The sequence below is a fragment of the Ipomoea triloba genome, chromosome 7 (genome assembly GCF_003576645.1).
Source record: "Ipomoea triloba cultivar NCNSP0323 chromosome 7, ASM357664v1".
Taxonomy (NCBI): Eukaryota; Viridiplantae; Streptophyta; class Magnoliopsida; order Solanales; family Convolvulaceae; genus Ipomoea; species Ipomoea triloba.
Genome location: NC_044922.1, coordinates 1,485,145 through 1,508,726, shown reverse-complemented (window position 1 = coordinate 1,508,726; position 23,582 = coordinate 1,485,145). Strand labels below are relative to the sequence as shown.

The 23,582-nt window shown below is 35.4% G+C and overlaps 6 protein-coding genes across 9 annotated transcripts; all 6 read right to left on the bottom strand.

Annotated features, from left to right (window-relative positions):
* Nucleotides 1-310: 310 nt before the first annotated feature.
* On the bottom strand, nucleotides 311-2,969 carry LOC116024591. Of its 3 annotated transcripts, none has more exons than XM_031265516.1 (4): nucleotides 2,736-2,969; nucleotides 1,172-2,499; nucleotides 712-900; nucleotides 311-585 (listed from the first exon to the last, which is right to left on the bottom strand). In XM_031265516.1, the coding sequence occupies exons 2-4, from the start codon at nucleotides 1,655-1,657 to the stop codon at nucleotides 418-420; spliced, it is 843 nt and encodes a 280-aa protein (XP_031121376.1). In that variant the 5' UTR covers nucleotides 1,658-2,499; nucleotides 2,736-2,969; the 3' UTR covers nucleotides 311-417. The 3 variants fall into 3 exon arrangements, with proteins under 3 accessions (XP_031121376.1, XP_031121377.1, XP_031121375.1); XM_031265517.1 differs by having other exon boundaries at nucleotides 1,172-2,481; XM_031265515.1 differs by having other exon boundaries at nucleotides 1,172-2,438.
* On the bottom strand, nucleotides 1,695-2,430 carry LOC116025416 (putative F-box/LRR-repeat protein At5g02700). The gene is made up of 3 exons (XM_031266637.1): nucleotides 1,954-2,430; nucleotides 1,771-1,885; nucleotides 1,695-1,708 (listed from the first exon to the last, which is right to left on the bottom strand). The coding sequence occupies exons 1-3, from the start codon at nucleotides 2,428-2,430 to the stop codon at nucleotides 1,695-1,697; spliced, it is 606 nt and encodes a 201-aa protein (XP_031122497.1).
* A 1,666-nt stretch (nucleotides 2,970-4,635) lies between the features above and the next one.
* Nucleotides 4,636-6,792, bottom strand: LOC116025415 (putative F-box/LRR-repeat protein At3g18150). Its single transcript, XM_031266636.1, has 5 exons — nucleotides 6,783-6,792; nucleotides 6,450-6,665; nucleotides 5,459-6,357; nucleotides 5,133-5,326; nucleotides 4,636-5,006 (listed from the first exon to the last, which is right to left on the bottom strand). The coding sequence occupies exons 1-4, from the start codon at nucleotides 6,790-6,792 to the stop codon at nucleotides 5,261-5,263; spliced, it is 1,191 nt and encodes a 396-aa protein (XP_031122496.1). The 3' UTR covers nucleotides 4,636-5,006; nucleotides 5,133-5,260.
* Nucleotides 6,793-8,296: 1,504 nt separating this feature from the next.
* LOC116026247 (F-box/FBD/LRR-repeat protein At3g26920-like) lies at nucleotides 8,297-10,733 on the bottom strand. Its single transcript, XM_031267729.1, has 4 exons — nucleotides 10,584-10,733; nucleotides 9,265-10,466; nucleotides 8,946-9,140; nucleotides 8,297-8,819 (listed from the first exon to the last, which is right to left on the bottom strand). The coding sequence occupies exons 1-4, from the start codon at nucleotides 10,591-10,593 to the stop codon at nucleotides 8,628-8,630; spliced, it is 1,599 nt and encodes a 532-aa protein (XP_031123589.1). The 5' UTR covers nucleotides 10,594-10,733; the 3' UTR covers nucleotides 8,297-8,627.
* Nucleotides 10,734-11,958: 1,225 nt separating this feature from the next.
* Nucleotides 11,959-15,861, bottom strand: LOC116024574 (lysine-specific demethylase JMJ30-like). Of its 2 annotated transcripts, XM_031265490.1 has the most exons (6): nucleotides 15,319-15,859; nucleotides 14,355-14,564; nucleotides 13,463-13,597; nucleotides 13,242-13,385; nucleotides 12,584-12,676; nucleotides 11,959-12,424 (listed from the first exon to the last, which is right to left on the bottom strand). In XM_031265490.1, the coding sequence occupies exons 1-6, from the start codon at nucleotides 15,796-15,798 to the stop codon at nucleotides 12,236-12,238; spliced, it is 1,251 nt and encodes a 416-aa protein (XP_031121350.1). In that variant the 5' UTR covers nucleotides 15,799-15,859; the 3' UTR covers nucleotides 11,959-12,235. The 2 variants fall into 2 exon arrangements, with proteins under 2 accessions (XP_031121350.1, XP_031121351.1); XM_031265491.1 differs by lacking the exons at nucleotides 11,959-12,424; nucleotides 12,584-12,676 and adding an exon at nucleotides 12,683-13,059 and having other exon boundaries at nucleotides 15,319-15,861.
* Nucleotides 15,862-18,573: 2,712 nt separating this feature from the next.
* LOC116025748 (LOB domain-containing protein 4-like) lies at nucleotides 18,574-22,516 on the bottom strand. The gene is made up of 2 exons (XM_031267078.1): nucleotides 21,992-22,516; nucleotides 18,574-19,239 (listed from the first exon to the last, which is right to left on the bottom strand). Exons 1-2 carry the CDS (start codon nucleotides 22,169-22,171, stop codon nucleotides 18,868-18,870), a joined length of 552 nt encoding a protein of 183 aa, XP_031122938.1. The 5' UTR covers nucleotides 22,172-22,516; the 3' UTR covers nucleotides 18,574-18,867.
* Between the last annotated feature and the right edge of the window lie 1,066 nt (nucleotides 22,517-23,582).

Here is a 23,582-nt window from a genome sequence, read left to right as displayed (position 1 = left end):
TATATTTCTACAAATTATTTTTCAGATTTTCAATGTTTGCTTGGAGGGAAAATGAAAGTCAATGAAAAATAGAAGGGATTTTTCAGAAAATAACTTCTCCTTTTACAATAGTGGAGCAACCAATTACAAGCCATAGTGGAGCAACCAATCACAAGCCATTGCCACCGCTACCGCCGCCACCACCACCACCATTACCATTGTATATTTTAAATTTTTAAATTAAAAATAATTATGCTCATTTTTCAGAAAATGAACAAAAAACACACGAACAGTTTTCCAGAATACAACCAAACACGAGAAAAGAAAAATGCTTTCTAAAAAATGCGTCATTTTCTAATAAATATTTTCCTGAAATCATTTTGTTGCTTTCCAAATGAAAGCTAACTTGTACGGAGTACAATATTTTAACTTCATATATCAAAAGCCCGTCCCTTCTTCGATGATTATTGTAGTAGTGTGGTAACCGGTTGAAAGGGCGTTGATGAAGGATTTCCATGCAGAGTCCATTCCACACTCTATCTCCTGGGTTGAAAGGAGCTGAAACCTCCATTCTGGGTGAGCTTTGATCAAGTTTTTATACACCAACTGCAAAATTCAGGTAAACCAGTAAAACAAGCAATCAAGACATTATTATATACTACTCCGTATATTGCCTATTGACTGAACTGAAAGCTAGCAAGCTAGTGCAAGGAATGCAATGCAATGTAATACCTCAATGCTTTGGCGAGAAGAAAATATCAAGGATAGACGAGCAGGGAATATTCCAGTATACAGAACTCTTGTCAATAAATATTCTTCTCTCATGGATGATATGACAATAGAATTTGGCATGGCTTCTATTAGGAACTCATTGACAGACGAAAATGGAACTGCAAACAGTTTCTCATGCAGAATTATGTTCTGCAAATTTAAATGCAACACTATATATATTAATGGCCTGCCTGCTAATGTGGAAGGAGAAAATAAAGACTAGCCCCCATGGGCAGCTTATTTGGTTACAGGACAGATGAAATTTGGAAAGAAGGGTCAGGATCGAATCCCACCAGTGATATTGTGGAAGCAACCTCTCAAAGTGGAGGCTGAGGGACTAAGTTACTATGATTTACATCCTCTCATATGTTCTTAGGATTGGGGATTCAACCCTATGGGAAGAAAGAAAATAAAGACTTACACATCCACTTCCATATCCATCTCTATGGATGCTGCCTGTAATAAACAAATTCAAACTCTCATAATTATGTAATTGCATAAGGAACCCCTCTAGTCCAGCCCTGCAAACACTCCAGAAGCTTTTAGCAGAAAACGACATGTGAAAATTTTCTACTTTTGGGACATTCCAAGAACTGAACTTAAAATCTAAGTTACATTCACGGAAAACATCCAAGTTTAGATCAAGTAAATTTGGAAGGTCCATTATAGCACCAGGAAAGCTACTGAAATAGCTTAAAACTAGTCTCTTGAGACATGCACTTGAGATCTTAATTTGGTCTGCTGCTTCACAATCATACAATTCCAAACTTTCAATACAGACAAGTTTAGACAAAAGATTGTGGATAGGAAGATGATGAGCAGAGAGGTAAGCTTCTTTTAAATACAAATGTTTCAGAGCAGTGCAAGTATCCAAGTCAATGGCACATGGATTTCCTTTTCCTGGCATACATTTGAATGTTTCAAGACTGGGAGCGGAGTAGATTTCAATCCTCTTCAGCTGTGTACCACCCTCAATACAGAAATATTTTAACCTAGGGTTACACGAAATAGAGATCAAACTTCCACTGCCGCCACCCTGATCAATTACATCGAGAAACTCCAACACAGGGCATCCAGATAGAATCTTGTTCAACACATTCTCACCCACGAATTGGCAGTCGTGAAGCTTTAATGTCTGCAGATGTGATAGCTCAATACAGCAGGTAAACCTATCCTCAAACTTACACTGTGCAACGTCTATACCTTGAGTGAATGGGCAACAACAACTCTCTCTGGAATAGAATAAAAAATGTCTAGAGCATCCAAACTAAAGTGAGTAAGGTCAAGCACTAGCTCGGAAACATTCCTCTCAATTGCAGCCCCCAACCAGCGATCCATATTGGGGGCAAACTCTTCCAGATCACTACTGACAAAGCTAATACTTAACAGCAATTTCTGAATGCAAGCTTTTCGAAAGAGGCATTGCTCCAAGATCCCCTCAATTGAATCCAGTAATTGGCGCCCATGATATTGTTGATAAGGGATTATATCGTCAGACAACACCAATGCAATGTTGGGGTAATTGGACCATATGCGATTCCACGTCTTAGACAGGACAGAACAACGGACAACAGCCTTGAACGGAAGGATTGACAATATGTGATGAACAACAGATTCAGGCAACCTCGAAAAATAATCCAACAACTCCTCCACCTCCTCGGATGTTCCGGTTTCGTTCATTGTTTAATCTGTTAGACAAGATAACCGGATAATGCAGCAATCAAACAATTTCTGGAAATACAAAGGAAGCTGAAATTGATGTTAGTGATCTACTTGGACTGGAGCCATTATGGAAACGCTACTTTGAGTAGATTAGAGTTTACATTCAGCTGATTGTAAATAATTCCCAAAAGAATCTTCTCTTTTCACATATTTTCACATACCAGTTCAATTTCTTCTAGAACAACGAACAGTGTTAAAGCTTTAACAAATTCTTCCGTTTACATACAGAGAAACACAAGCCCTAAGAAAATCCTAAAACCTACCTGCTTCCGACGATGCAAGGTTTTGCCGGCGGCTGGAGCAGCTTTCTCGATCAGATCACTGCTTCTCCATCAATTTCACGCGCTGAATATTGCGTCTCCGAAGTTTGTCTCATATGGATGCGCTAATTGGAAGTGAAGAAGGAGAGAAGACGAAATGCTTGCTATGCCTATGGCTATGGCTACCCAAACTGGAAGCGTAGAAAGAGATGAATGGGGAAGTTGCCAAAGTTGAAGAGCGAAATTATGGAAATGGGCACAGTCGCTTCAATTATTGTTTACATTTGCTAATGTAATTATAATTCACCCCAAAATTTTGTACAGTTTTTCGAATTCATCCTTTAGCTTGCAATTCAGTCTTAATTTCTCTAATTCTACTCAATTTTAAAAATATTATAAATAAGTACAAAATTATCAGAATTCCTATTTTGTCAACATTCTCAGTAAATACATAAACTTACCTATGTAAATACATAATCTATTAACTTAGAACAATATATATGTGAAATGTAAGTCTATATATAATAATAAACTTAAAGCGGAATCATGATTATGATATAATTTTAAAAACAAATATTTAGTATTAAATTATCAAAATTATCTTCAAAAGTATTAAATTATCAAAACTTAAACATTTTGATACAATCTTCACAAGGCATATGTGTGTTTCAATTTTTTGACCAATAAGCCATATTCATACCATAAGTCCATAATAGGGACTAAATTTACTAAAGTATATAACTGCTTCCTATAATGTAATGTGGCTACTCTTTCAAGTAATTATAGTGTTACAAGTTTGACTCTCAATAACCAATCTATTAGTTTTATTAGTTTAACAGTCATCTTTGAGTAACTTATGCTAGTCTATTTTCTTATAGTCATTTACCTAATAAAATTACAAGGCACATCCTTAAAGAGGGACTACAAATTCCCTCATCACCCAAGAAAAAAAAAATTACTAAAGTATACGATTGCTTCCTATAATAAGCAAATACTCCAATAGATCTTTAGTTCACTTTACACATTTGTGGATTTACTGGTGGAGTTTTTTTGCATTTTTAGTCCCACGACTATAGTGGCACTTGTATGATTGGTCTACGACTTTCAAACTTTGCAATTTTGGTCCACGACTATTGTTTTTGTTGCAAAAATGGTCCTTCCGGCGCCGAAAAACAAAAACTGGCGAATTTTTCAACAATTTTTCGCCGGAAAAAAAACCGACATATTTTCCGTCAATTTCTTACCAGGAAAAAAAAAATTCCCCTTTCAAGTAGGATTAAAATAGACATTTCTAAAAAATTAATTTAGTTTACTTTTTATTCAAAATTGACGTTTCTAAAAAATTCCCCTTTGTGTTGGCAGATGTTACTACTGGGAAAAATTATTCAAATATTATTTTTACGTTTTAGTTTAAATTTAATCTTAATAATATTATTTTTTGTTGATCTTGAATTTGTATTAATAATTTTGAATTTGTACTTAATTGGCTAAAAAGTTAAAAAGTAAATATAATTTAAATTTAAACGAAAAAGTAAAAATAATTTTGAATTTGTATTTAATTTTACTAAGATTAGCTTGGCTACGTATGCTTTTTAAAAAGAATTGGTTTTAACTTTAATTAGTTTACCAAAATAAAAAATAATTAAATTGACTACATATGTTTTTAGAAAAGAATTTTTTTTTAACTTAAATTAATTGTTTAGAAATGTCAATTTTAATCCTACTTGAAAGGAGAATTTTTTTCCAGTGAAAAGTTGACGAAAAATATGTCGATTTTTTTTCCGGCGAAAAATTGCCGGAAAATCCGCCGGTTTTTGTTTTCCGGCACCGAAAGGACCATTTTTGCAACAAAAACAATAGTCATGAACCAAAATTGCAAAGTTTGAAAGTCGTAAACCAATCGTGAGACTAAAAATGCAAAAAACTCTTTACTGGTGTAAACAAAACTTATGTCTATAGACAAAAAATGTAGTTGAATTAAATGCAAACAATGAGATTATTTTCCAATAGAAATTTCAATATTGTCATTCCAATCTTCTCTGAATTACCCATTCTGTTCCTTTTCTACAAAGCCTCTTTCAAGAACATCTCCCACCAATTACGTGCACGGACAATTATTGTTGCAGTCTCGTTACCAGTTGAATGCATCTCCATGAAGGATTTCCATGCAGAGTCCATTTCATGCTCATGCTCTATCTCTTCAGTAGAAACCAACTCGAAATCCCTACAAGCAAACTTTGTAGCTTTCTCACTGCTCAGATTTCTATACAGCAACTGCAATTCAGATAAAGTGTAAAGCAAACCATCAGGACATTATATCGAAGCACGCTAATGCGTATTGACTGAACTGAAGGCTGGCTGCAATCTTTATATACAAGGCCATGAAAACAAACACAATACCTCTATGCTTTGGCGAGAAGAAAATATCAATGATACACTAATGGAGCCATTAATAGGATACAACATGTGACCCAATAAATCTTCAACCCTCTTGGATGATATGACAATAAATTCTGGCATTGTCTTCTTTAAGACAGTATTGAGGGAAGAAAAAGAAACGGCATGTAGTTCTCAAGCACAATAAACTTCTTCAACTGTAAATAGAACTTTAATTAATTGGTTATATACTAATAAGAACAACAACAATAACAGCAATGCTAGAAGTCAATAGCCAATGGCTTCGTGGATTTATTTGAACTAAGCAGAATGAGAAAATAAAAATTTACCTCTAAACCTTTGCATGCAATAAGCAATTTCAAATTCTCATAGTTATTTAATTTCATAAGAAAACCTTTTAGTCCAGCCCTGCAAAGGGCCCGAAAGGTTTGAACAGAAAATGCCATGTGAATTTCTTCCACCCTTGGAACATTCCAAGAACTGAACTTACTTCGAGAGTTACATGCACCTGTAACCAAGAATTCTAGATGGAGTAAATTTGGAATGTCAATTTCGGCACCAGGAAAGTTGATATAATCAATGATAACTAGTTTCTTGAGGCATGAACTCGAGATCTCAATTTTGTCTGCAACTATACAGTTACCCAATTCCAATTCTTCAATATAATCAAGCTTAGACAAAAGATCCTGAATGGGAACATAATCAGCAGAGAGGTCAACTCCATCCAATTTCAAATATTTCAGGACAGTGCAACGAGCCAAGTCAATGACACAAGGTTTCAGTAAGCTGCATTTGAACGTTTCAAGACTCGGTGCAAAGACTTCAATCCTCGCAAGCTCTTTAAGATGAAAGACCTTAAAATATTTCAACCTAGGTTTACTCAAAACAGAGAGACAATGTCCAACACCAACACCTTCACAAAAGGAAACATCCAGAAACTCCAACTCAGGACAGCCACATAGAATCTTATTTAACAAATTTTCACCCGAGAATTTGCAGCAATTAAGTGTGAACTTCTGCAGACACGGAAGCTCAATGCAAGCATCGCAACCCTCAAACTTACATCTCTCAATCTCTAAAACCTTTAGAGAACCAGTAAAAACTTCCTGAGGAATAGAATAGAAACAGTATGGGCCATCCCCTTCCTCGCGGCAATGCAGTTTAATCACTAGCTCAGAAACATTCCTCACAGTTGCAGCCCCAACGACCGATCCAAAAAGGGCACCAACTCCTCAAGAACAGGGAAATTGATATCTAACTTCAATTTCTGTATGCAATCTTTTCGAAAAACGCACTGGTCCGTGATCCTTGCGAAAATACCCAGGAATTGAGGGCGAGGACAATCGTACATCCCGAGATTCAACATCAAATCAACGTTAGGGTAATTGGACCAAAAACGATTCCACGTCTTGGACAGCACAGAAGTACGGACGATACGCCGGAAAGGAAGGAATGACAGTATGTGATGAATAACAGATTCAGGCAAACTCGAAATATAATCAATCGATTCCTCATCGGTTTTATTCTTCTTCCCATCTGTTAGAACAACCGCTCAATTTATCAATCAAACAACTAATGAAACAAGTTGCAGGAACAGATTACCCGATCACTAATAAAATTGAAAGGAAACGTAAAGTGAGTACAGTGATATACCTGCCGCCATTTCGACCGAAGCCGAAAACCCCGAGACAGCGCTAGGTACCGATGATTACCGAGCGAGAGCCCAGAGGAGACATGAATAACACTTTTATACCAAAACTTTTTATATATTAATTCTAGAATATAATAATATATGAATAATATAATGGCTCAATGAATTTTTGCCCGAGACATTTTCAGGCGACAAAAATGTGTACTTTGTGCATTAGAAGGTGTTTTTTGACAATGAAATGGTCTATTTTGTCCTTTTTAATGTCGTCGTTCGGCCTCCGACTAGTCAGAGTACAAAGGCGATACTATTCTTGTGGGTCAGTTGTCTGACAGTCGTAACTGTTCAACGCATTGGGGCGTAACAATAATTTTCTTCCGTCTGTACTTATTCGCATTTATTTAATTCATTTTTCATTGATTTAAGGCGTGACGTCTGACATGTGTTACTGTTCGCTGAATTGCAGTTTATATTTTTTTTCTTTCTATACATACAAGGAGAACTTGTAAATTTGATATTTGAAAAATACTTTAGCATGCCGTTCTTCCTTTAAAAAAAAAAAAATTAAAGTTATCTCCTCGAATTGCTTGTCCTTTTTAACACTTTCTTTTTTGTCTGAGCCTTTTTAACACTTTTGCATAACATTTCATACCCTTTGTTGACAATTTCATGCGTGGGTTGTAGTCTTCTCCCATATGACTCCTTGCGTAGAAAGACTTCTCTCCCTTGCCTTTGCATTTTTGCGTGTAAGTGTTAGTTCCGGGCAAGCTAAAAAGTCTAGAGCGGCCTTATTCTAACTCAAAGTGAACTGGAAAAGAGTTAAGGAAGTAAATTTCCTTGCCACGATGCTTAAAAAATATAGTTGTAGCATTTTGTAAATTATGTGCTCTTGTGAATAAGAGTTATGGGGGGTTAGTTGCACATTAATAATAATAACCATAAAGTAAAATGCGAGAAAGAATCTGTTCCTTTCACTCCAAACCCGCTTATTCCTTTTTGACAATCCTTGAGATAGACCGTCCTCCAAGCTCGAACCCACCACCTCCCGTATAAAGGGAAGGGTTTGATGCCACTGGACCACAAAGTCCTTGGCTATTCTTTTAACTTTTAAGCTTAGAATTGCACAATGGAAATTTACTTTTCTTGACTGTGCTTTTCTCTCTTATATGTCTCCTCTCTCCTCTTTTTCTGATTTCTTCTTCTAAGCTTTGGGGTTTTTATATTTGGGAAAAAATATTCTCGTTGTCATTTTGTTGTTTGGCAGCCGCCCATATCGGCCAAACATCCTTACATTAATTCATGTCTCCTTCCCGTGTTTAGTGGAGCTTAAATATCTTCAATAAAATATTTCATTGTTCATATCTCCATGTTGTAGCAGATGTAGCTCCACCAAAATAACTTTTGACTCCATTTTAATTTGTATTCCATGTGCTTGCTTGATCTGATAATCTACTTGATGTCTTCAATAAAATATTCCAACTCAAGTCTTCAATAAAATATTCCAACTCCATAATTCCCGTAGTGTGTATTGCCTGTGTATTGTGTATTAAATTACCAAAACTTAAACATTTTGATACAATCTTCACAAGCCATATAAGTGTTTCAATTTTTTGACCAATAAGCCATACTGATACCATAATAGGGACTAAATTTACTAAAGTCAATGACTGTAGTGAGGTAACCCCTCAAGTAATTATAATGTTACAAGTTTGACTCCCAATAAGCAGTTTATTGGTTTTATTGGCTTGAACAAGTCACAAGACAAAGTTTACACAGGACATATCTCAAGTAGTGACAGCTCCAATCTTCTGTGAATTACCCCTTCTGCTCCCTTATCTACAAAGCCTCTTTCAAACAAGATCTCCCAACCAATTTCGTCCACGGAGGATTATTGTCGCAGTCTCATAACCAGTTGAATGCATCTTTATGAAGGATTTCCATGCAGGGTCCATTTCATCTTCTATCTCTTCAGTAGAAACCAAGAGGAAATCACTACATGCAAACTGCATACTTTTGTCACTGCTCAGATTTCTATACAGCAACTGCAATTCAGGTAAAGTGTAAAGCAAAACATAAGGGCATTATATTGCAGCACACTAATGAGTATTGATTGAACTGAAGGGTGGCTGCATTCTTTATATACAAGGCCATGAAAACAAAAACAATACCTCTATGCTTCGGCGAGAAGAACATATCAATGATAGACTAATGGGTCTACTAATAGGAATCAACATGCGACCCGATAAATTTTCAACTCTCCTGGATGATATGACAATAAATTGTGGCATTGCCTTCTTTAAGAAGGTATTGAGAGAAGAAAAGGAAATGGCATGTAATTTCTCAAACACAATAAAGTTCTGCATCTGTAAATAGAACATTAATTAACTGGTTATATACTAATAAGAACAACAACAATATAACAGCAATTGCCAATAATGGCTTAGTCATTTATTTGAACTAAGCAGAATGAAAAAATGAAAATTTTACCTGTAAACCTTTGCATTCAATAAGCAAATTCAAATTCTCATAGTTATGTAGTTTCATAAGAAAACCTTTTAGTCCAGCCCTGCAAAGAGCCCGAAAGCTTTGAACTGAAAATCCCATGTGAATTTCTTCTACCTTTGGAAGATTCCAAGAACTGAAGTTACTGCGAGAATTACATGGACCTGTAACCGAGAAGTCTAGATCGAGTAAATTTGGAAGGTCAATTTCTGCACCGGGAAAGTTGATATAATCAATGATGACTAGTTTCTTGAGGCATGAACTCGAGATCTCAATTTTGTCTGCAACTCTACAGTTACTCAGTTGCAATTTTTCAATATAGAGAAGTTTAGACAAAAGATCCTGAATGGGAACATAATCAGCAGATAGGTCAGCCCCACCCAACTCCAAACATTTCAGGGCACTGCAACGAGCCAAGTCAATGGCACAAGGTGTCACTGTAGTGCATTTGAATGTTTCAAGGCTCGGTGCAAAGACTTCAATCCTCGCAATCTCTTTAAGATGACACACATTAAAATATTTCAACCGAGGTTTACTAACGACAGAGAGACAATCTCCAACACCTTCACAAAACGAAACATCCAGAAACTCCAATTCAGGACAACCACATAGAATCTTATTTAACAAATTCTCACCGAAGAATGTGCAGCAATTAAGTGTGAACTTCTGCAGACACGGAAGCTCAATGCAAGCATGGCGACCCTCAAACTTACATCTCTCCATCTCTAAAACCTTTAAGGAACCAGTAAAAACTTCCTCAGGAATAGAATACAAACTGTTTGTACCATCCCTTTCCTTCCCGCAATGGATCTTAATCACTAGCTCAGAAACATTCCTCACAACTGCAGCCCCCAACGACCGATCCAAAAAGGGCACCAACTCCTCAAGAACAGGGAAATTGATATTTAAATCCAATTTCTGTATGCAATCTTTTCGAAAAAGGCACTGGTCCATGATCCCTTCGAAAATAGACAAGAATTGAGGGCGAGGACAATAGTGAAACCCGAAATCCAACGTCAAATCAATGTTAGGGTAATTGGACCAAAAACGATTCCACGTCTTGGACAGCACAGAAGTACTGACGATCTGCTTGAAGGGAAGCAATGAGAGTATGCGATGAATAACAGATTCAGGCAAACTCGAAATATAATCAATCGATTCCTTATCGGTTTTATTCCTCTTCCCATCTGTCAGAACAACCGTTCAATTCATCAATCAAACAACTAATTAAACAAGTTGTAGGAGCAGATTACCCGATTACTAATAAAATTGAAAGGAAAAGTAAAGTGAGTACAGTGGTATACCTGTCGCCATTGCGAAAGAAGCCGAAAACCTCTGGAATTAAACCCTGAGAGCAGCCCTAAGTACCGATTACAGAGCGAGAGCCAAGAGGACTCAGAGGAGACATGAATAACATTTTTATACCAAAAAAAATTATTTACTTTGTTGGAGTAAATTTCGCTTTTAACCTCAACTATTGTAATAATGACACATTTAAATATTTAATCATATATATTTTTTAGTTTTAACTTTTTATATTCATAATCTTTATTTGGTTGCTCTAATATATAATTTAGAGTTTATTACTAAAATGGTCTCTCGACTATTGTGAAATTATCAATTTGATCATCAACAGTTTTTTTTGTCCAATTAAGTCATCGACTTTGAGAATATAAATAATCACATGTAATATTAGGTGTTGGATGAGAATTTTTATCGTGTGATAATTTTATTCACGATGGTATTATACATAACTAATTTAGGTTGTTTTCATTTTCGTATGTCCTAATTTATTGCAGTAAGATTATTGTGCAGCATTAATCCTCTTTGATTAATATTAATACCGAACTTAATTACGCCATTCATTCTTGTTACATTAATATTTGCTTGTTTCTTCATTCGGTGAACACACAGGGAGAGACATGATAATATATATGTTTGTTTCTTTGTGAAATAATGGAGCAGGTGGATGGTGATAACATATTTAAATGTATGCGTGGCCTCTAATGGTCTTGTCTAAGTGCTCCACTAATTGGTTTGTTTTTTAGTAGTGCTGTATCCATTCATTAATTAATTTAGGCACACTAGAGATTAATATATATATATATATATATATATATATGTTTGTCTGGTCTCAAGTGAATACAAGAATCATGGGTTATATATATGTTGTTTCGGATGGACAGAGAGAGACGAAGAAACAGATGTAAGAATATATATATGTTTGTTTGAGAACAAGAAAAGAGGAAGTATATGTATATTTGTGTTACTTCTGTTAATTATCTTAATTAGTAGATAAGAAGAATTATTAGTAGATAAGAAGAAAGAAATTCTTCTTGTTCAATCCCTATCTCAAATGTGAACAGTGCTTCCAGTGCTTCCTGTACAACTGATAAGGATTCACTATTAGATATGCATAAATGTACCACATAATGTTTGGAAATGCATCACAATAAAATGCACCAATACACCACAAACAAAAAAAAAAAATGCACCACACCACACCACACCCCATAGTGCATTTCTGGAGACTTTGTGGTACATCTATGGGTACCTAATGGTGAGTAACCCCACGGTCGCATAGAAAGCTATATATATACACACACACATACATACATTGTTACTATATTGGTTATCAATGATTCTAGACTTATCATTTGAAGAAAATGGACTTGGGAGTCACTTCAAGAATCAGATAAAATTAGAAAGATATAGAGAATGGACAGGGATAGGAAGAGTTTTCAGCAAGATAAGTGTGTGAGGTCAACCAAATGGAGGGTTATGTAGCCCCCCACTTAGGTGGAATTATACATTGCAGATTTTTAGTTCATCATAGACATGGTACAATCAAAAACCATATTGATGCCCAGAATGAGTATGGATGGTTAAATGGTTTTGGCTTTCTACTTTGTATGCAAGGAAACCATAGAGATACCGCAAAAGAATTGGGGTGTGGTTAGGTATCTGATGAATTCTCAGTATTGCTCCACCAAAAACTAACTGAAAAACTTGTAGTGAGGGAGCGTACGTAGTGCCACCATTTTGGAGGGATGTAAAGCATCTCCCCTTCCTCTAAAACGCAGTCTTGAAACTCCAGGCCCGATATCTTTGGGAATTCGCTTTCGTCTATGTTGTCCAGATCCACCTTCAAACACATTTTGCAAGTGAGATAAAATGAAGGGAATTATCAATTGTGTGTCAAAGAACTTCACTGTGGTGCAGTGCAAGAAATGGACCGGGGAACATTAGATGGTTAAGTCTTTTAGCCAGAATGTTATAACCTATCTATCTAGCACAGATATACCTGGCTGGAGTTGCAAAGCATTGTCTCACTATGTGGGTAAAGCTCTTCCGAGACTGTGGCAGGGTAAAGCCTAATATACTTTTTGCCAACCACCTGAAATTAGGAATGCATTTACCACTAACAAAATAACGCATGAAATGCATCGCCATACATAGATTAGATGAATAGGAACTTTGTTTCTTGGTCAGAAACCCATTCTAGTTCTCAGAAAAGTGCATCAAACATAGTCTCTTGAGCACTGAGCACTGTAACACACAGAACACTATGAAGGCTTCTTTAAGTCGCACAAACCAGATATATTTTTATAAAATAGGTGTAACTCAACTTATAGCTTTTTCACACTATAAAGATATTATATATCATTTCCAGAGTTTAACAAAAAATGGGTAGTGACGATCAATTTTTAGTAGATGAGAAAAGTATGGTAACTTTAAAGTCATGCTGGATGGTTGGAAAGGCTGTACTTCAGTCCATAACTGCAGTTATGAGGAAAACGGGAAAATATTAGAAAGAACTAAAAGTTCCTAAGCCGCTTTCAAATGCATGTGCATATTATAGATCTTGATTCAGGCTTTGCTTAAGAGTTTCTCCATATTGATTACATCACGCTTAGGATCATTCGTTGTTAGTCGGGCCATATTTATTTACATATTCATACCTGAGCAAGTATATTATGGTGAGGATCATGATGTAACGGTGTCACAGTGCCAGCTGGGCCAAACCAAGCATTAATTGACCTGATTTCCCCACCTCCAGCATAACAGTAATCAGGGGTAAGAATGTCCTGTTTCAGCTCTTGGATCTGCCATTTAGGTAAGAGTGAGGTGATCGGCATCTGAACAATGGATGGCTACCCTATATGTTTAGAATACGTTATACCTGATCAAATAACTGATGCTGAGCTAAGTATGTAGTTTCAGCAGAAGTGCAATCACTGTTCTGAATCCTCTCTAGAAACTCAGAGAATGTGATCAGTTCTTGCTTCCATTCTGAGCACAAATAGTTCTTTCCCACCTTGAAAATTATTTACAGAACACCAACTTTAGATAATTAAAAGACATTCTTATATCCTAATATTGTTCATCTAGGACATGTACATGGCCTTAAAGGATTATAAGGCATACACTGGTATACTTGATGCTGATTTTATATTGGCCTTTAATAATTAATATTAACTCAGGAAGTTCATGTTACAAGCTCTACAAAAATTGGCTTACAGAAATTCGTCAAGCATATTCAGAATACAGAACCAAAGGCAAGTAACAGTTAGACTTGATAAAACAAAAGAAACAATGAATGGGAAATTGGGAATCAACAGTTCATGTGCTTGTCACACTATCTGGATTTATATGTAACATTGTAAATGATATATATCTACTAACCAACAAAACTATAAGGCTTGCAGGAACAATGAGTCTAATGACTTAGTTCAATTACTTCAATGTAGTGTGCTTTCACATTTAGTAGGCCAAGCCATTTACAACGAATTTGAGGTTTTATACGTTATATACTTAAACCCACGTGAGGGTAAAAAGGTCAGTACAAGACAGCTATAGAAAAAATGCGCTCAAGTTGCCCATAAAATGATAAAAATGATTTAAGTACCTTCAATGATCAAGGTTGGAACTTTACACTAAAAGTTTAACAAGATAATAATTCATAGTAAATCTCATCTATACATCAATCAGCCAGATTTTCTGTAAATCTTTAAATGAACAAAATAATCGCTTGACTTAAAAATAAAAGTAAAAACGAACACAATCTTAATTACCTCAACTGGTACAGTGCGGAAGCCAGCAATACTACGTAGGTAGTTCAAATCATTCCACTTGCTCTTAGCTGGCCAGTGATCCATAGAACCGCTGATTACAACAGGAGAACCAGATAAAAGATGGTCTTGTAGAAAACTTTCAAAGGATAAAGCAGACTTTTTTCCCACTATCTTACTGGAGAGTGACTTTACAGGCAAAAGCCGCACTACCTGCAAATCCACTCCAAATGATCACTATAATTTTTTCCAAAACAATAAATAACCACCTTCACACTAGAAAAGGTCAAAATCATATAATCTAGGCTGAAAGTAGAAATTATTCACTCCAATCCCCATAGAAAAAGATACTGTAATTGGAGAAAGAAGATTAAAAATAGTAGTCTGGGGCAAATAATTACTTGTTGATTTGCAAATAGACCAAGCTCAAAGCAAAGTTGCAAATTTTATACATAGTTAGGCTCAAGTTAGTTAAGTTCTAATCATTTCAAAGCAAGCTTGATGAATGGGATTGAACTTGAGAGCTCACTACTAAGATTGACTCAAAGGATTATGAGGCCTCAGAAATATGTTAATTGCTAGATACAAAGTTTTTAAAGATTATTTCATTACAAAGGTAAGTGGATCGAAATATATGTTCTGAAAGGTCAGGTGCGGCATAACAATCCGATATAGTTCATGGTGCGAGATTAAACTTTAGCCCTTTTTCTTTGTTAGTTCTAAATGTTTTTTTACAGAGTAATTATGAGCATTTAGCACACAATGTAAAATATTACTCATTATAGAATAAATATATTAGCTTACTATATATGTATAGACAACTTTTACATTAAAAGGCATCCCAGTCTCAATTCTAAGTTATTTGGTTACAGAATCTAATCCTCAACTGGCAATTTAGGGCATAGTTTGGTTTCCTGATAAGAAAGAATGAGAATCAACGAGAAAGAGGGAAAGAGACGAACCTCACCTCCTCTATGTTAAACTCTCCAGAAACTATTCTAATCGGTTGATCCTTCGCCAGAGAAGCTCCGAGAGCAATGCTAGCTTTTCTCGAGGCCTTCCGCATCGCGAGATTCAAGTCATCCCGGAGAGCCAATCCGCCCATGATGATCCCCATGTCGAGGGCTCGAATCGCCTGGGATAAGTCGCCGGCGGCGTAATGGAGCCTGGCCACGTGGAGGCACGCGATGGAGTAGGCGTCTCTCCAGATGGGAACAACGGAGTGCCAAGGTCCGGAGTGGAGCTGCTCCCAAGCCATCTCCCTCGCCGCCTCCGCCGCCCTCACATCGCCGCCGGCGGCTAGCGCTTCCATGCTGGCGTAAGCGTAGCCGCCTTCCTCCGTAATGCGCTGCAGCAGATTGGCCCGCTCCGCATCGAGCACCGGCGTTTCGAGCTCGTCGTTCTCGGCGGCGGCGACGGCGACGGCGACGGCGACGGGGGCGGACATCGGTGGTTGAGCGTCACTAGCGGAGGTACTTACTGTCTGCGTCTAGAACTTTCCTTAGAGTGAAAGATATTATTGCGCGTTTGGGCCCATTTTATACGCCAAAGTGAAATGAAATATCTAAGGAGATATTTATTTTTACTATTTATATTAGTTTTCTTGTAATATAAAAATCATGTCTCATAATTCATGGAAGGTGGACACCTTTTGACTTATTGTTGTGTTCTTGAATCCATAGTTATATATGTGTGGAGAATGTCACTATGTTCGAAAGTGACATTTTATTGAACTTTTGTTTATACATAGAAAGATTATAAAATGCAAAACCATTATAGATTAAGTCCAATAGTATTAATAATATCAACAAACCGCAACAATCAAAGGTATTTTTTGAATAGAGGCATTAATCCTAAGAAGGTGGAAGTCATAGCAATTAGAGAAGCATTGAGTTGGGTTAAAGGACGAGCAAATGACAAGATTCATGTGGAGACAGACTGGTTGCAAGTTGTTCAAGACCTATGTGCAAATGGGGGAGAGTCTTCATTTTCTTTACTTTTACGTGATATTAAAGAAATGATAAAATGTTTTAAACACATTATCATTAAGTTTGCTAAATGATTTGCGAACCATATTGCCCATACCCTTGCTCGAGAGTTTGTTTATTTGTCAGATTGTATGGAGTGGTGTATGTACTCTCTTGAATTTCTATGTAATGTTATCTATTTGGATCTAAGTTAATGTAAACGTTCTGTTTGTTGCGAAAAACAACAATCAAACTTGCTGAAAGGCTAGTTGGGCAGGTGGAACATGTCCTTGTACTAGAAAATCACTAATTCAACTTTTACCAACATTGTCTCAAGCGAGCATGTTGTACAATGTACATACATAATTTTCATATTATAATTTACCAAATTTACTACACACACTCAGTGGTAGTGAGAAGAGTATATATGAAAGTTTTGTCAAGTTCGAAACGAGCTTTAAAAAAAGTGTTTTAATGGCGAAAGAAATTAGAATTTCAACAATCAAAATAAATGGCCTTATGTTACCCCTAAGACATTGGTATAGTGGATGGGTAATTCCATTTGGAACTTGCTTCCAACAACAGAACAATTCCTTCCACGAATATTCAAGATTTGAGTTTGAGTTGAATACATTTGTGCGTATAAATATACAATTTAGTGTTAAGCTTCGAAGCTAAATTAGTTCGATTTACCTTATTAGTTTTGGAAAAAATTTATAGATCAGAGTTGAATATATAATTTGAAACAGGTTATTAAAAAAAAATGTTGGAACCCAATTGAAGTGATTGAACTTCTGGTCTAATGGGTTTATTGGGAGTTGATGCATGATTTCATGACAACCTACAAAAAAAGTTCTTATTGCAGCCCAAACTCACCACCCTTGTAACTCAATCCTATGACCCATTGTTTAGCCCATAAGTTTCCAATTTTTGTGGAATACTAGGTTGTGTACTTTTGGGCCAGTTGGATTTAGTTTGGGTTTTATTTTTGGATGATTTGTGTGTATATATTTTATTTAATTAATTACATTACTCGTGCTAATATAATTATACTTTGTCTTGATGACTTAATTGTAACTTTTCATAAAGGGGGGACAATATGTCCAAAGTTTCGTTGTAAAATTTAGTGGATATATAAGTGTAAAAGAGTGATAAATTAGCTAATGAGATGTCCAAATTGAGCATATATGTCTATAAACAACATAACAGAACAACTAATTGCTCGATAAATTTGGTCCTCTAACATCTTACAGGTTTGATGTTCGTGGAGAACCTTCACCCTGCGGTTCAATAGATCCTTGGAAAATGATTGGGGTACGTTGGTGTCTCCCTTCCTAGGAAAGTTTTTATTTTGAAAAAAATTATATATTTAATTTTCCTGCTAAACATTGAAACTTCCTTTCACTTGTCACGCCATGAGATTCCCTTTACATCAGAGAGCTATTTTGTGGTGTGCTTAATGGTCTTAATTGGGCAGCACGCCATCACCACACACATTTTAGCTCTTAATTGGTTTAGTTGTGAAATCTAAGCATTTGATGTGATTACAAAGTCTAATAATAAAACGTACACGTAAGAGATCGATTGTAGCTAGTGTCGTGTTTAGGCAAAGAATGACCAAATGCAACGTTGGATATAGTGGTTGACAAGAAATTGGAGAGGAGATGGAATGAACTAGAGAAAGAAAAGAAGGAATTGGAGTCATGGGCTATATATAAATTAAGTTGGGTGTTATTTACAACTTTGAAGAGTTGATTATAAGTTGAACTGTACTGATCATTCATTTAGTTAGGTTAAATTAATCACCGTTAAGAGCGACTAATTTTAGAGTTTCAAAATTTGTTTTTAGGCATGGGTATTATTTAATTTGCTTGGTTAATTAAGAATCAACCATATATGCATGAAATCTAATGGTGATCTGATTTGATGTAAGTAGCCACCTAAACTATTTAATTTTAGAGTTTAATTATAAATCGATGATGACTCATAAAAAAAAAAGTGAATAGTATGGTAGTGAAGAATTTCATTTCTATTAAGTTTATGAGATTGTTTAGGCCTAGGGTATATATGGGTATCAGTTATTATAACCAAGTATGGTTTATGATTGTACATAGTATTGTTGACACTTGCTAGTGCTAATAGTAACCAATATAATTAAGTACTCCGTATATAATATGTATGGCTTTAATACTAACACTGCATAAATTAAAATCCCTAAATTTATAAAGATTGAGATGGAAAGTAGCCATACATAATCAACCAAGAACACACATAATCAATATATCTACAAGCATATATATCATGCATAATAATAGCTCATATATAACATATACATCAATATCATCATCATCATCTCAAGGGGGTGCAGTGGGGTTGTGTCAGGATATGTGCTAGCTATAAAGATGTGTAGTGAGCAAAAGTGACAAAGAAAGATGGGCAGACAATAAAGAAAAGAGAGCATAATGATAGCCAACAAAATATTAGACCCAAAAACCAAAAAAAAAAAAGACATTGCGAGCATGCTAGTTGTTGGTCGAACCACTAGCCTACTAAGCATAACCACAATGGCTATTCCCCCATGTTGCCTGGTCCATCACCATGTCCATGCTAAAATGGGACCTGGTTTGATGATGATGATGATAAGGCGGCGGCGCGTGCCTAGACGCGGGTGTCGGCGGCGAAGCCGCCATGTTCTCCGGCGAGTTTCCGCCGCCGCCTGCGGCGGCGAAGGACACCGATTGGCGCATCCTCATGTGCACCACCTCAGCCTGCGCGATCGCCAATTGCGTTTGGAGCATGTCGATTTGTTGCTGCAACGATGATATCGCCCCTACACACCCGTAAACTGGATCCCTCACCCTCGCATTTGCCTCGTACACCATTGAGCTCACGGCGTCGCCCCGATGATGCTCCGGTAGCTCCTGAAGAGTCACAGAGCAAGGTTTATTGAATATATATTATCACCAAATAGTGACAGTTGATTTTCTTCAATTAATTAAAAAAAAATATGACTAAAATTTCAGTAGTACATACAATAGTTACCTATCATACAAAAAATACCATTGGATCATCGGCACTATTTGTCTAGTTCATTAATTATTATAAAATGTTAGGCACACATCATTGTATTTTACGTTTTATATTTAGAATATACAAGACCAAAATCAGCCAATTACATTATATATTATGGAGTATGTATAAATTATGTAATGATGATGTCACAATGACACCAACTTAATTAGCCATGGTTTCAAAGAACAAAATTATTAAAGTAGAAAATAAACCTAAACTTTTCATGGAATTTTTGTTTCCACCTTTAATCTTTACAATTGAAGTGTGAACTCAACATCTATCTGAAAAACCAAACACAATACGTACAACTTTTCCCAATTACTAAGGGATAACCATTTTATTGACTATATGCTTCATTTTGATTGGACTCACCATTGCTTCCCCTAGAAAAAACGAGAGCTGAATGGTCTTAAAGATGGCAAAGCTTTATTTATTGTGTGGAATTGAATCTTAGCCCCCTCTCCTTTATTTATTCTTTTCCAAAATTTGTGTTTTTTAGTCTTTTTGTAAGAATCCAAAGGATTCACCTCCTGCTTTTTAAAAAGACTATATATACATATATATATATATAACAAATGTCTAGATTAAAACTTTGATTTACTGAAGATCCGCAATAGTTATGTAAATGCGCACTATAGGTGAAGTCTGTAGTTTATTGATTTAAACTAAGAATGTCAATAGACAGCTCCCATGAAAAATTACTTAAAACTTTATAATTATCAATGCTCAACTAACTTGGTTAGAGTTGTACCGAATTTTATAAATAGACTAATAGAGTAATATATGTTAGGAGTGAAATGAGTTGCTGAAATGGGATTCCATTAATACACAAGCACTTAAAAAACTATAGCATATAAAAATATGCTATGGGGTCAATCAATAAACACAAATGGTGTTGTGATACTAGACAAATCAACAAATGTAATTTTTTTTAATGAAAAATAACATTTTGGATAAGTTAATTTATAAGTGACTAATGAATATATAAATATTTTTATAGCGTCGATAATATTTGGTACAACTAAATATGATATGCCTTATTGTACCCGAATACTATTGACAAGTGTTGATACTATAAGATATATTAAAAAAAAAGTATATATAGTTGTACTTGATACTATTAACGCTATAGAAAATCACATGAAAAAATATATAAAGTATGATACTACAAGACAAGATAGTAATATATATACAAGATTTAATGTAAATTTTGTTAGTGAATTAGACTCAATCTTAAAAGTAATAGATTGGAGTCCGTAGAAAGGATCATGCTACAGTGTACTAATAAAGAACATTCATAATTGGCTAACTTCAATAAAGGTTCCCTTTGATATATTTTCAGGTTATTGGAGTGGGGCTTATGGACCGTTTATTTCAGTCGTAAAGTATGCATTAGACTCTAAATTGTGGATAATCTTTTTGGGTGACCACAGAAACATCAAGGTGTGCACTGGGACCCGCAATAGAAAGATCCAGTTTGATATGCAGGCTCTCAACTAAGAGGGTAAAGTAAAATTGAATCCGTAACTTTTAAGTATAAGAATCATACATTACACACAATCGTCTATTTATTTTGAGATGTAAATTAAATCATGGTAACTCAGTCTCAGTTAACACAGAGTTCCCTTCATTTTGAGAGGTTACTCCCACATTGCTACTGGTGAGATTCGATATAGATCTGGTTTTTTCTTTCCCAAACTTTACCCATGTGACCAATTAAACTGCCCATTCGGACAATTCATTTGGTTTCTTGATAGTATATATTGTATCCATAAAAAGGCACATCAATCTTGGACACAAATTATGTTTTGCTCTACAAAACGACTAAAAAGTTCAAATAATCAAGTAATGTTGGCATGTATTGTTCATATATAGTGAATAACTGCTTGTATAGTAGGCTCATACTATAGAGGTACTAGCTAGTTGCAATAGGAAAAGAACTTGTTTAGTTTAGTGGTAAAATGCATAAAAAAACTCATAAAATGATATACGATAGCTAGTAGTGCAAATAACTTGGGTTGTAAATATGGACTATATGCATACACCATGGCAAATTATTCTTTAGACCCGTGTCTAAAATACACAATTTATATACTGAATGTTTACAATTTATATATAACAAGTGGTCACAACTGAATGTTTACCATTTGAATGGTGAACATTCAGTATGTAAATTGTGATGAGTTCACATTGCAAGGTGAATCCGGGTTCATGTTATAACTATTGATACACCACAGAGGTGACAACTGGGTCAAGGAAGGGGCAAAGTTGGAAGTAGATTTTTCGTCCTTCAATTGTAATGTGTATGTATGAAAAATTTTACAATGTCGTCATAGTTATAATATCATGTGCTTTGTCATAAGGGAGAATACAACTTATAAAGTCAAATGAATATAATATAATAACTTCACTAAGTATACGTCATTGTAATGTGATTGTACTGTATACTATGAGAACCAAACTATTACCAGTAATACTCAATACAATACAATTGTATCGAGTACTACCGCCATAGGTGTGGACCAGCATGATATACAGAGAGAGATCAAAAGTGTAAAACCACTAAAAACATAAAAAGTAAGGGGGCATATATATAATTACCTGCAGCATCTTGTTGACATTGCTAGCACCAAAAACCTTATGCACACTGGCAAACTTCTGGGGCTCATCAGCAGGGAAATAAGGTGCAAAAACACAGTCTTGGGCACATCTCCTCCTCAGCAGCTTGCAAGCAGCACAAGGGGAAGTTGCACCTTGTTTCCTCCCACTTTCCTTCATCATATATATATAACTAACTAACTATATAACTGCACCTATATATATACACTCAACTCTCAACTAACTTTAAACTTGTTCAGATCAGTCAACAACCACAACATAAACAGCATCCTCTTTCATAGTACACACTACTTAGTATCCATGTATTATAACTACCTCAAAAAACCGACCCGTTAAAGGTGTTTTCTGTAGTAGTGTCTGCAAACAATGCTGTTAACTGTCACAAAAGGACAGCATGGCAGATGAGGGAGTGTGTTGGTTAGCTACTTTAAGTGAACAGTAGTAGAAAGAACTATATATATATATATATGTATGTATATTTAATAACAGAATAATAAAACAAAGAGTAAAGGGTGTGAGAGCTAGGAAAAATTGGGGAGAGGTGAAATGAGGTTGGTTGGGTGTTATATAGAGGAAAAGTAGGGGGGCATGAAATCTTTGTAGGTCCTACAAAAGAAGAATGCTTTAGATTTTGCTGCCAAAAAAATCCATTTCACTTAGATTTTTTTGTCTTTGGGTCCCCTATTTATCTTAGATTTCTTCACTCCCCAAGTAATTGTTTACATTCCTCCCCTTGCCACATTACATTGTTTTTCCCTTTTAAGGGTATCTACTTACAAACACACAAGTTATTAAAAATGTTAGGAAGAAACCAATAACATCTAAAAATATATCATGACATTATTTGAGTTTTATTATTATAAAAATATTAGAATTTGTGTTGTATATTTAACCAAATACTAAAAATTCCTACCAGATAGATTATGCCACGTCAAAAGCAAAGATTGGAGGAGAAATTTAGGAGGTCTGTAACATTACTCATAGGTTACATTGATGGCTGTTAGGCGGTTGCTCTAAGAGTCGAGTCCAACATTCTACTATTGAAACATGACGTTAATTGCTAAGAAAGTATAAATAAGTAAAGTTGCAACATTCACTACTTGCTATAGCTTATAGTGTAGTGGTAAGCACTTGATCCAAAAAATTCTGGTATCACAACAGATCACGAATTTGAATCCCATTGAGACTAACGAGTGTTGGGAGAACGACATGTTGAATCCGTATTTTTAAAGTCCTTTTCTTTCACATTTCTTCCCATATTTAAACTCTATACTTAATCGCGAGTATTAATTTTATTGTTCTCATTTGTTTAAGTTTCTACTTTGACAAAGATAATTTTTGATAAATTAATTAATAATTTTTATTACCTAATTTTGAAATGTTGGGTGCATGCACCACTCTTAAGTAAGTTCTTATGAATGTCAAAGTCATTTCATGTTCTAATCCTTTTATTTGTTGAATGTTAACAAAACAAGTTATTTATTGTGTGATAACATATAATAGTTTAATAATGTAAACAATTGAATGACCAGGTCACTTGATACGGTACATGAATTGAAGCAATAATGATTAA

Excerpts from the sequence above, each read along its gene's own strand:
- LOC116024591 (XM_031265516.1), bottom strand. The coding sequence starts at position 1,657 with ATGCCAGGAAAAGGAAATCCATGTGCCATTGACTTGGATACTTGCACT. Across the intron at positions 901-1,171 it reads ATGGATATGGAAGTGGATGT|AACATAATTCTGCATGAGAA; the intron begins GTAAGTCTTTAT and ends TTAAATTTGCAG. Across the intron at positions 586-711 it reads CTTCTCGCCAAAGCATTGAG|TTGGTGTATAAAAACTTGAT; the intron begins GTATTACATTGC and ends TGAATTTTGCAG.
- LOC116025415 (XM_031266636.1), bottom strand. Across the intron at positions 6,358-6,449 it reads TCCTCGCCCTCAATTCCTGG|TTGGTGCCCTTTTTGGATCG; the intron begins GTATTTTCGCAA and ends GTTCTTGAGGAG. Across the intron at positions 5,327-5,458 it reads TTGCATGCAAAGGTTTAGAG|TTGAAGAAGTTTATTGTGCT; the intron begins GTAAATTTTTAT and ends TTCTATTTACAG.
- LOC116025416 (XM_031266637.1), bottom strand. The coding sequence starts at position 2,430 with ATGAACGAAACCGGAACATCCGAGGAGGTGGAGGAGTTGTTGGATTAT. Across the intron at positions 1,886-1,953 it reads TTGTTGCCCATTCACTCAAG|ACATTAAAGCTTCACGACTG; the intron begins GTATAGACGTTG and ends TCACATCTGCAG.
- LOC116025748 (XM_031267078.1), bottom strand. The coding sequence starts at position 22,171 with ATGATGAAGGAAAGTGGGAGGAAACAAGGTGCAACTTCCCCTTGTGCT. Across the intron at positions 19,240-21,991 it reads ATGTCAACAAGATGCTGCAG|GAGCTACCGGAGCATCATCG; the intron begins GTAATTATATAT and ends GTGACTCTTCAG.
- LOC116024574 (XM_031265490.1), bottom strand. The coding sequence starts at position 15,798 with ATGTCCGCCCCCGTCGCCGTCGCCGTCGCCGTCGCCGCCGCCGAGAAC. Across the intron at positions 13,598-14,354 it reads TCCGCACTGTACCAGTTGAG|GTGGGAAAGAACTATTTGTG; the intron begins GTAATTAAGATT and ends ATAATTTTCAAG. Across the intron at positions 12,677-13,241 it reads ACCATAATATACTTGCTCAG|GTGGTTGGCAAAAAGTATAT; the intron begins GTATGAATATGT and ends TCCTAATTTCAG.
- LOC116026247 (XM_031267729.1), bottom strand. Across the intron at positions 9,141-9,264 it reads TTGAATGCAAAGGTTTACAG|ATGCAGAACTTTATTGTGTT; the intron begins GTAAAATTTTCA and ends TTCTATTTACAG. Across the intron at positions 8,820-8,945 it reads CTTCTCGCCGAAGCATAGAG|TTGCTGTATAGAAATCTGAG; the intron begins GTATTGTTTTTG and ends CCTGAATTGCAG.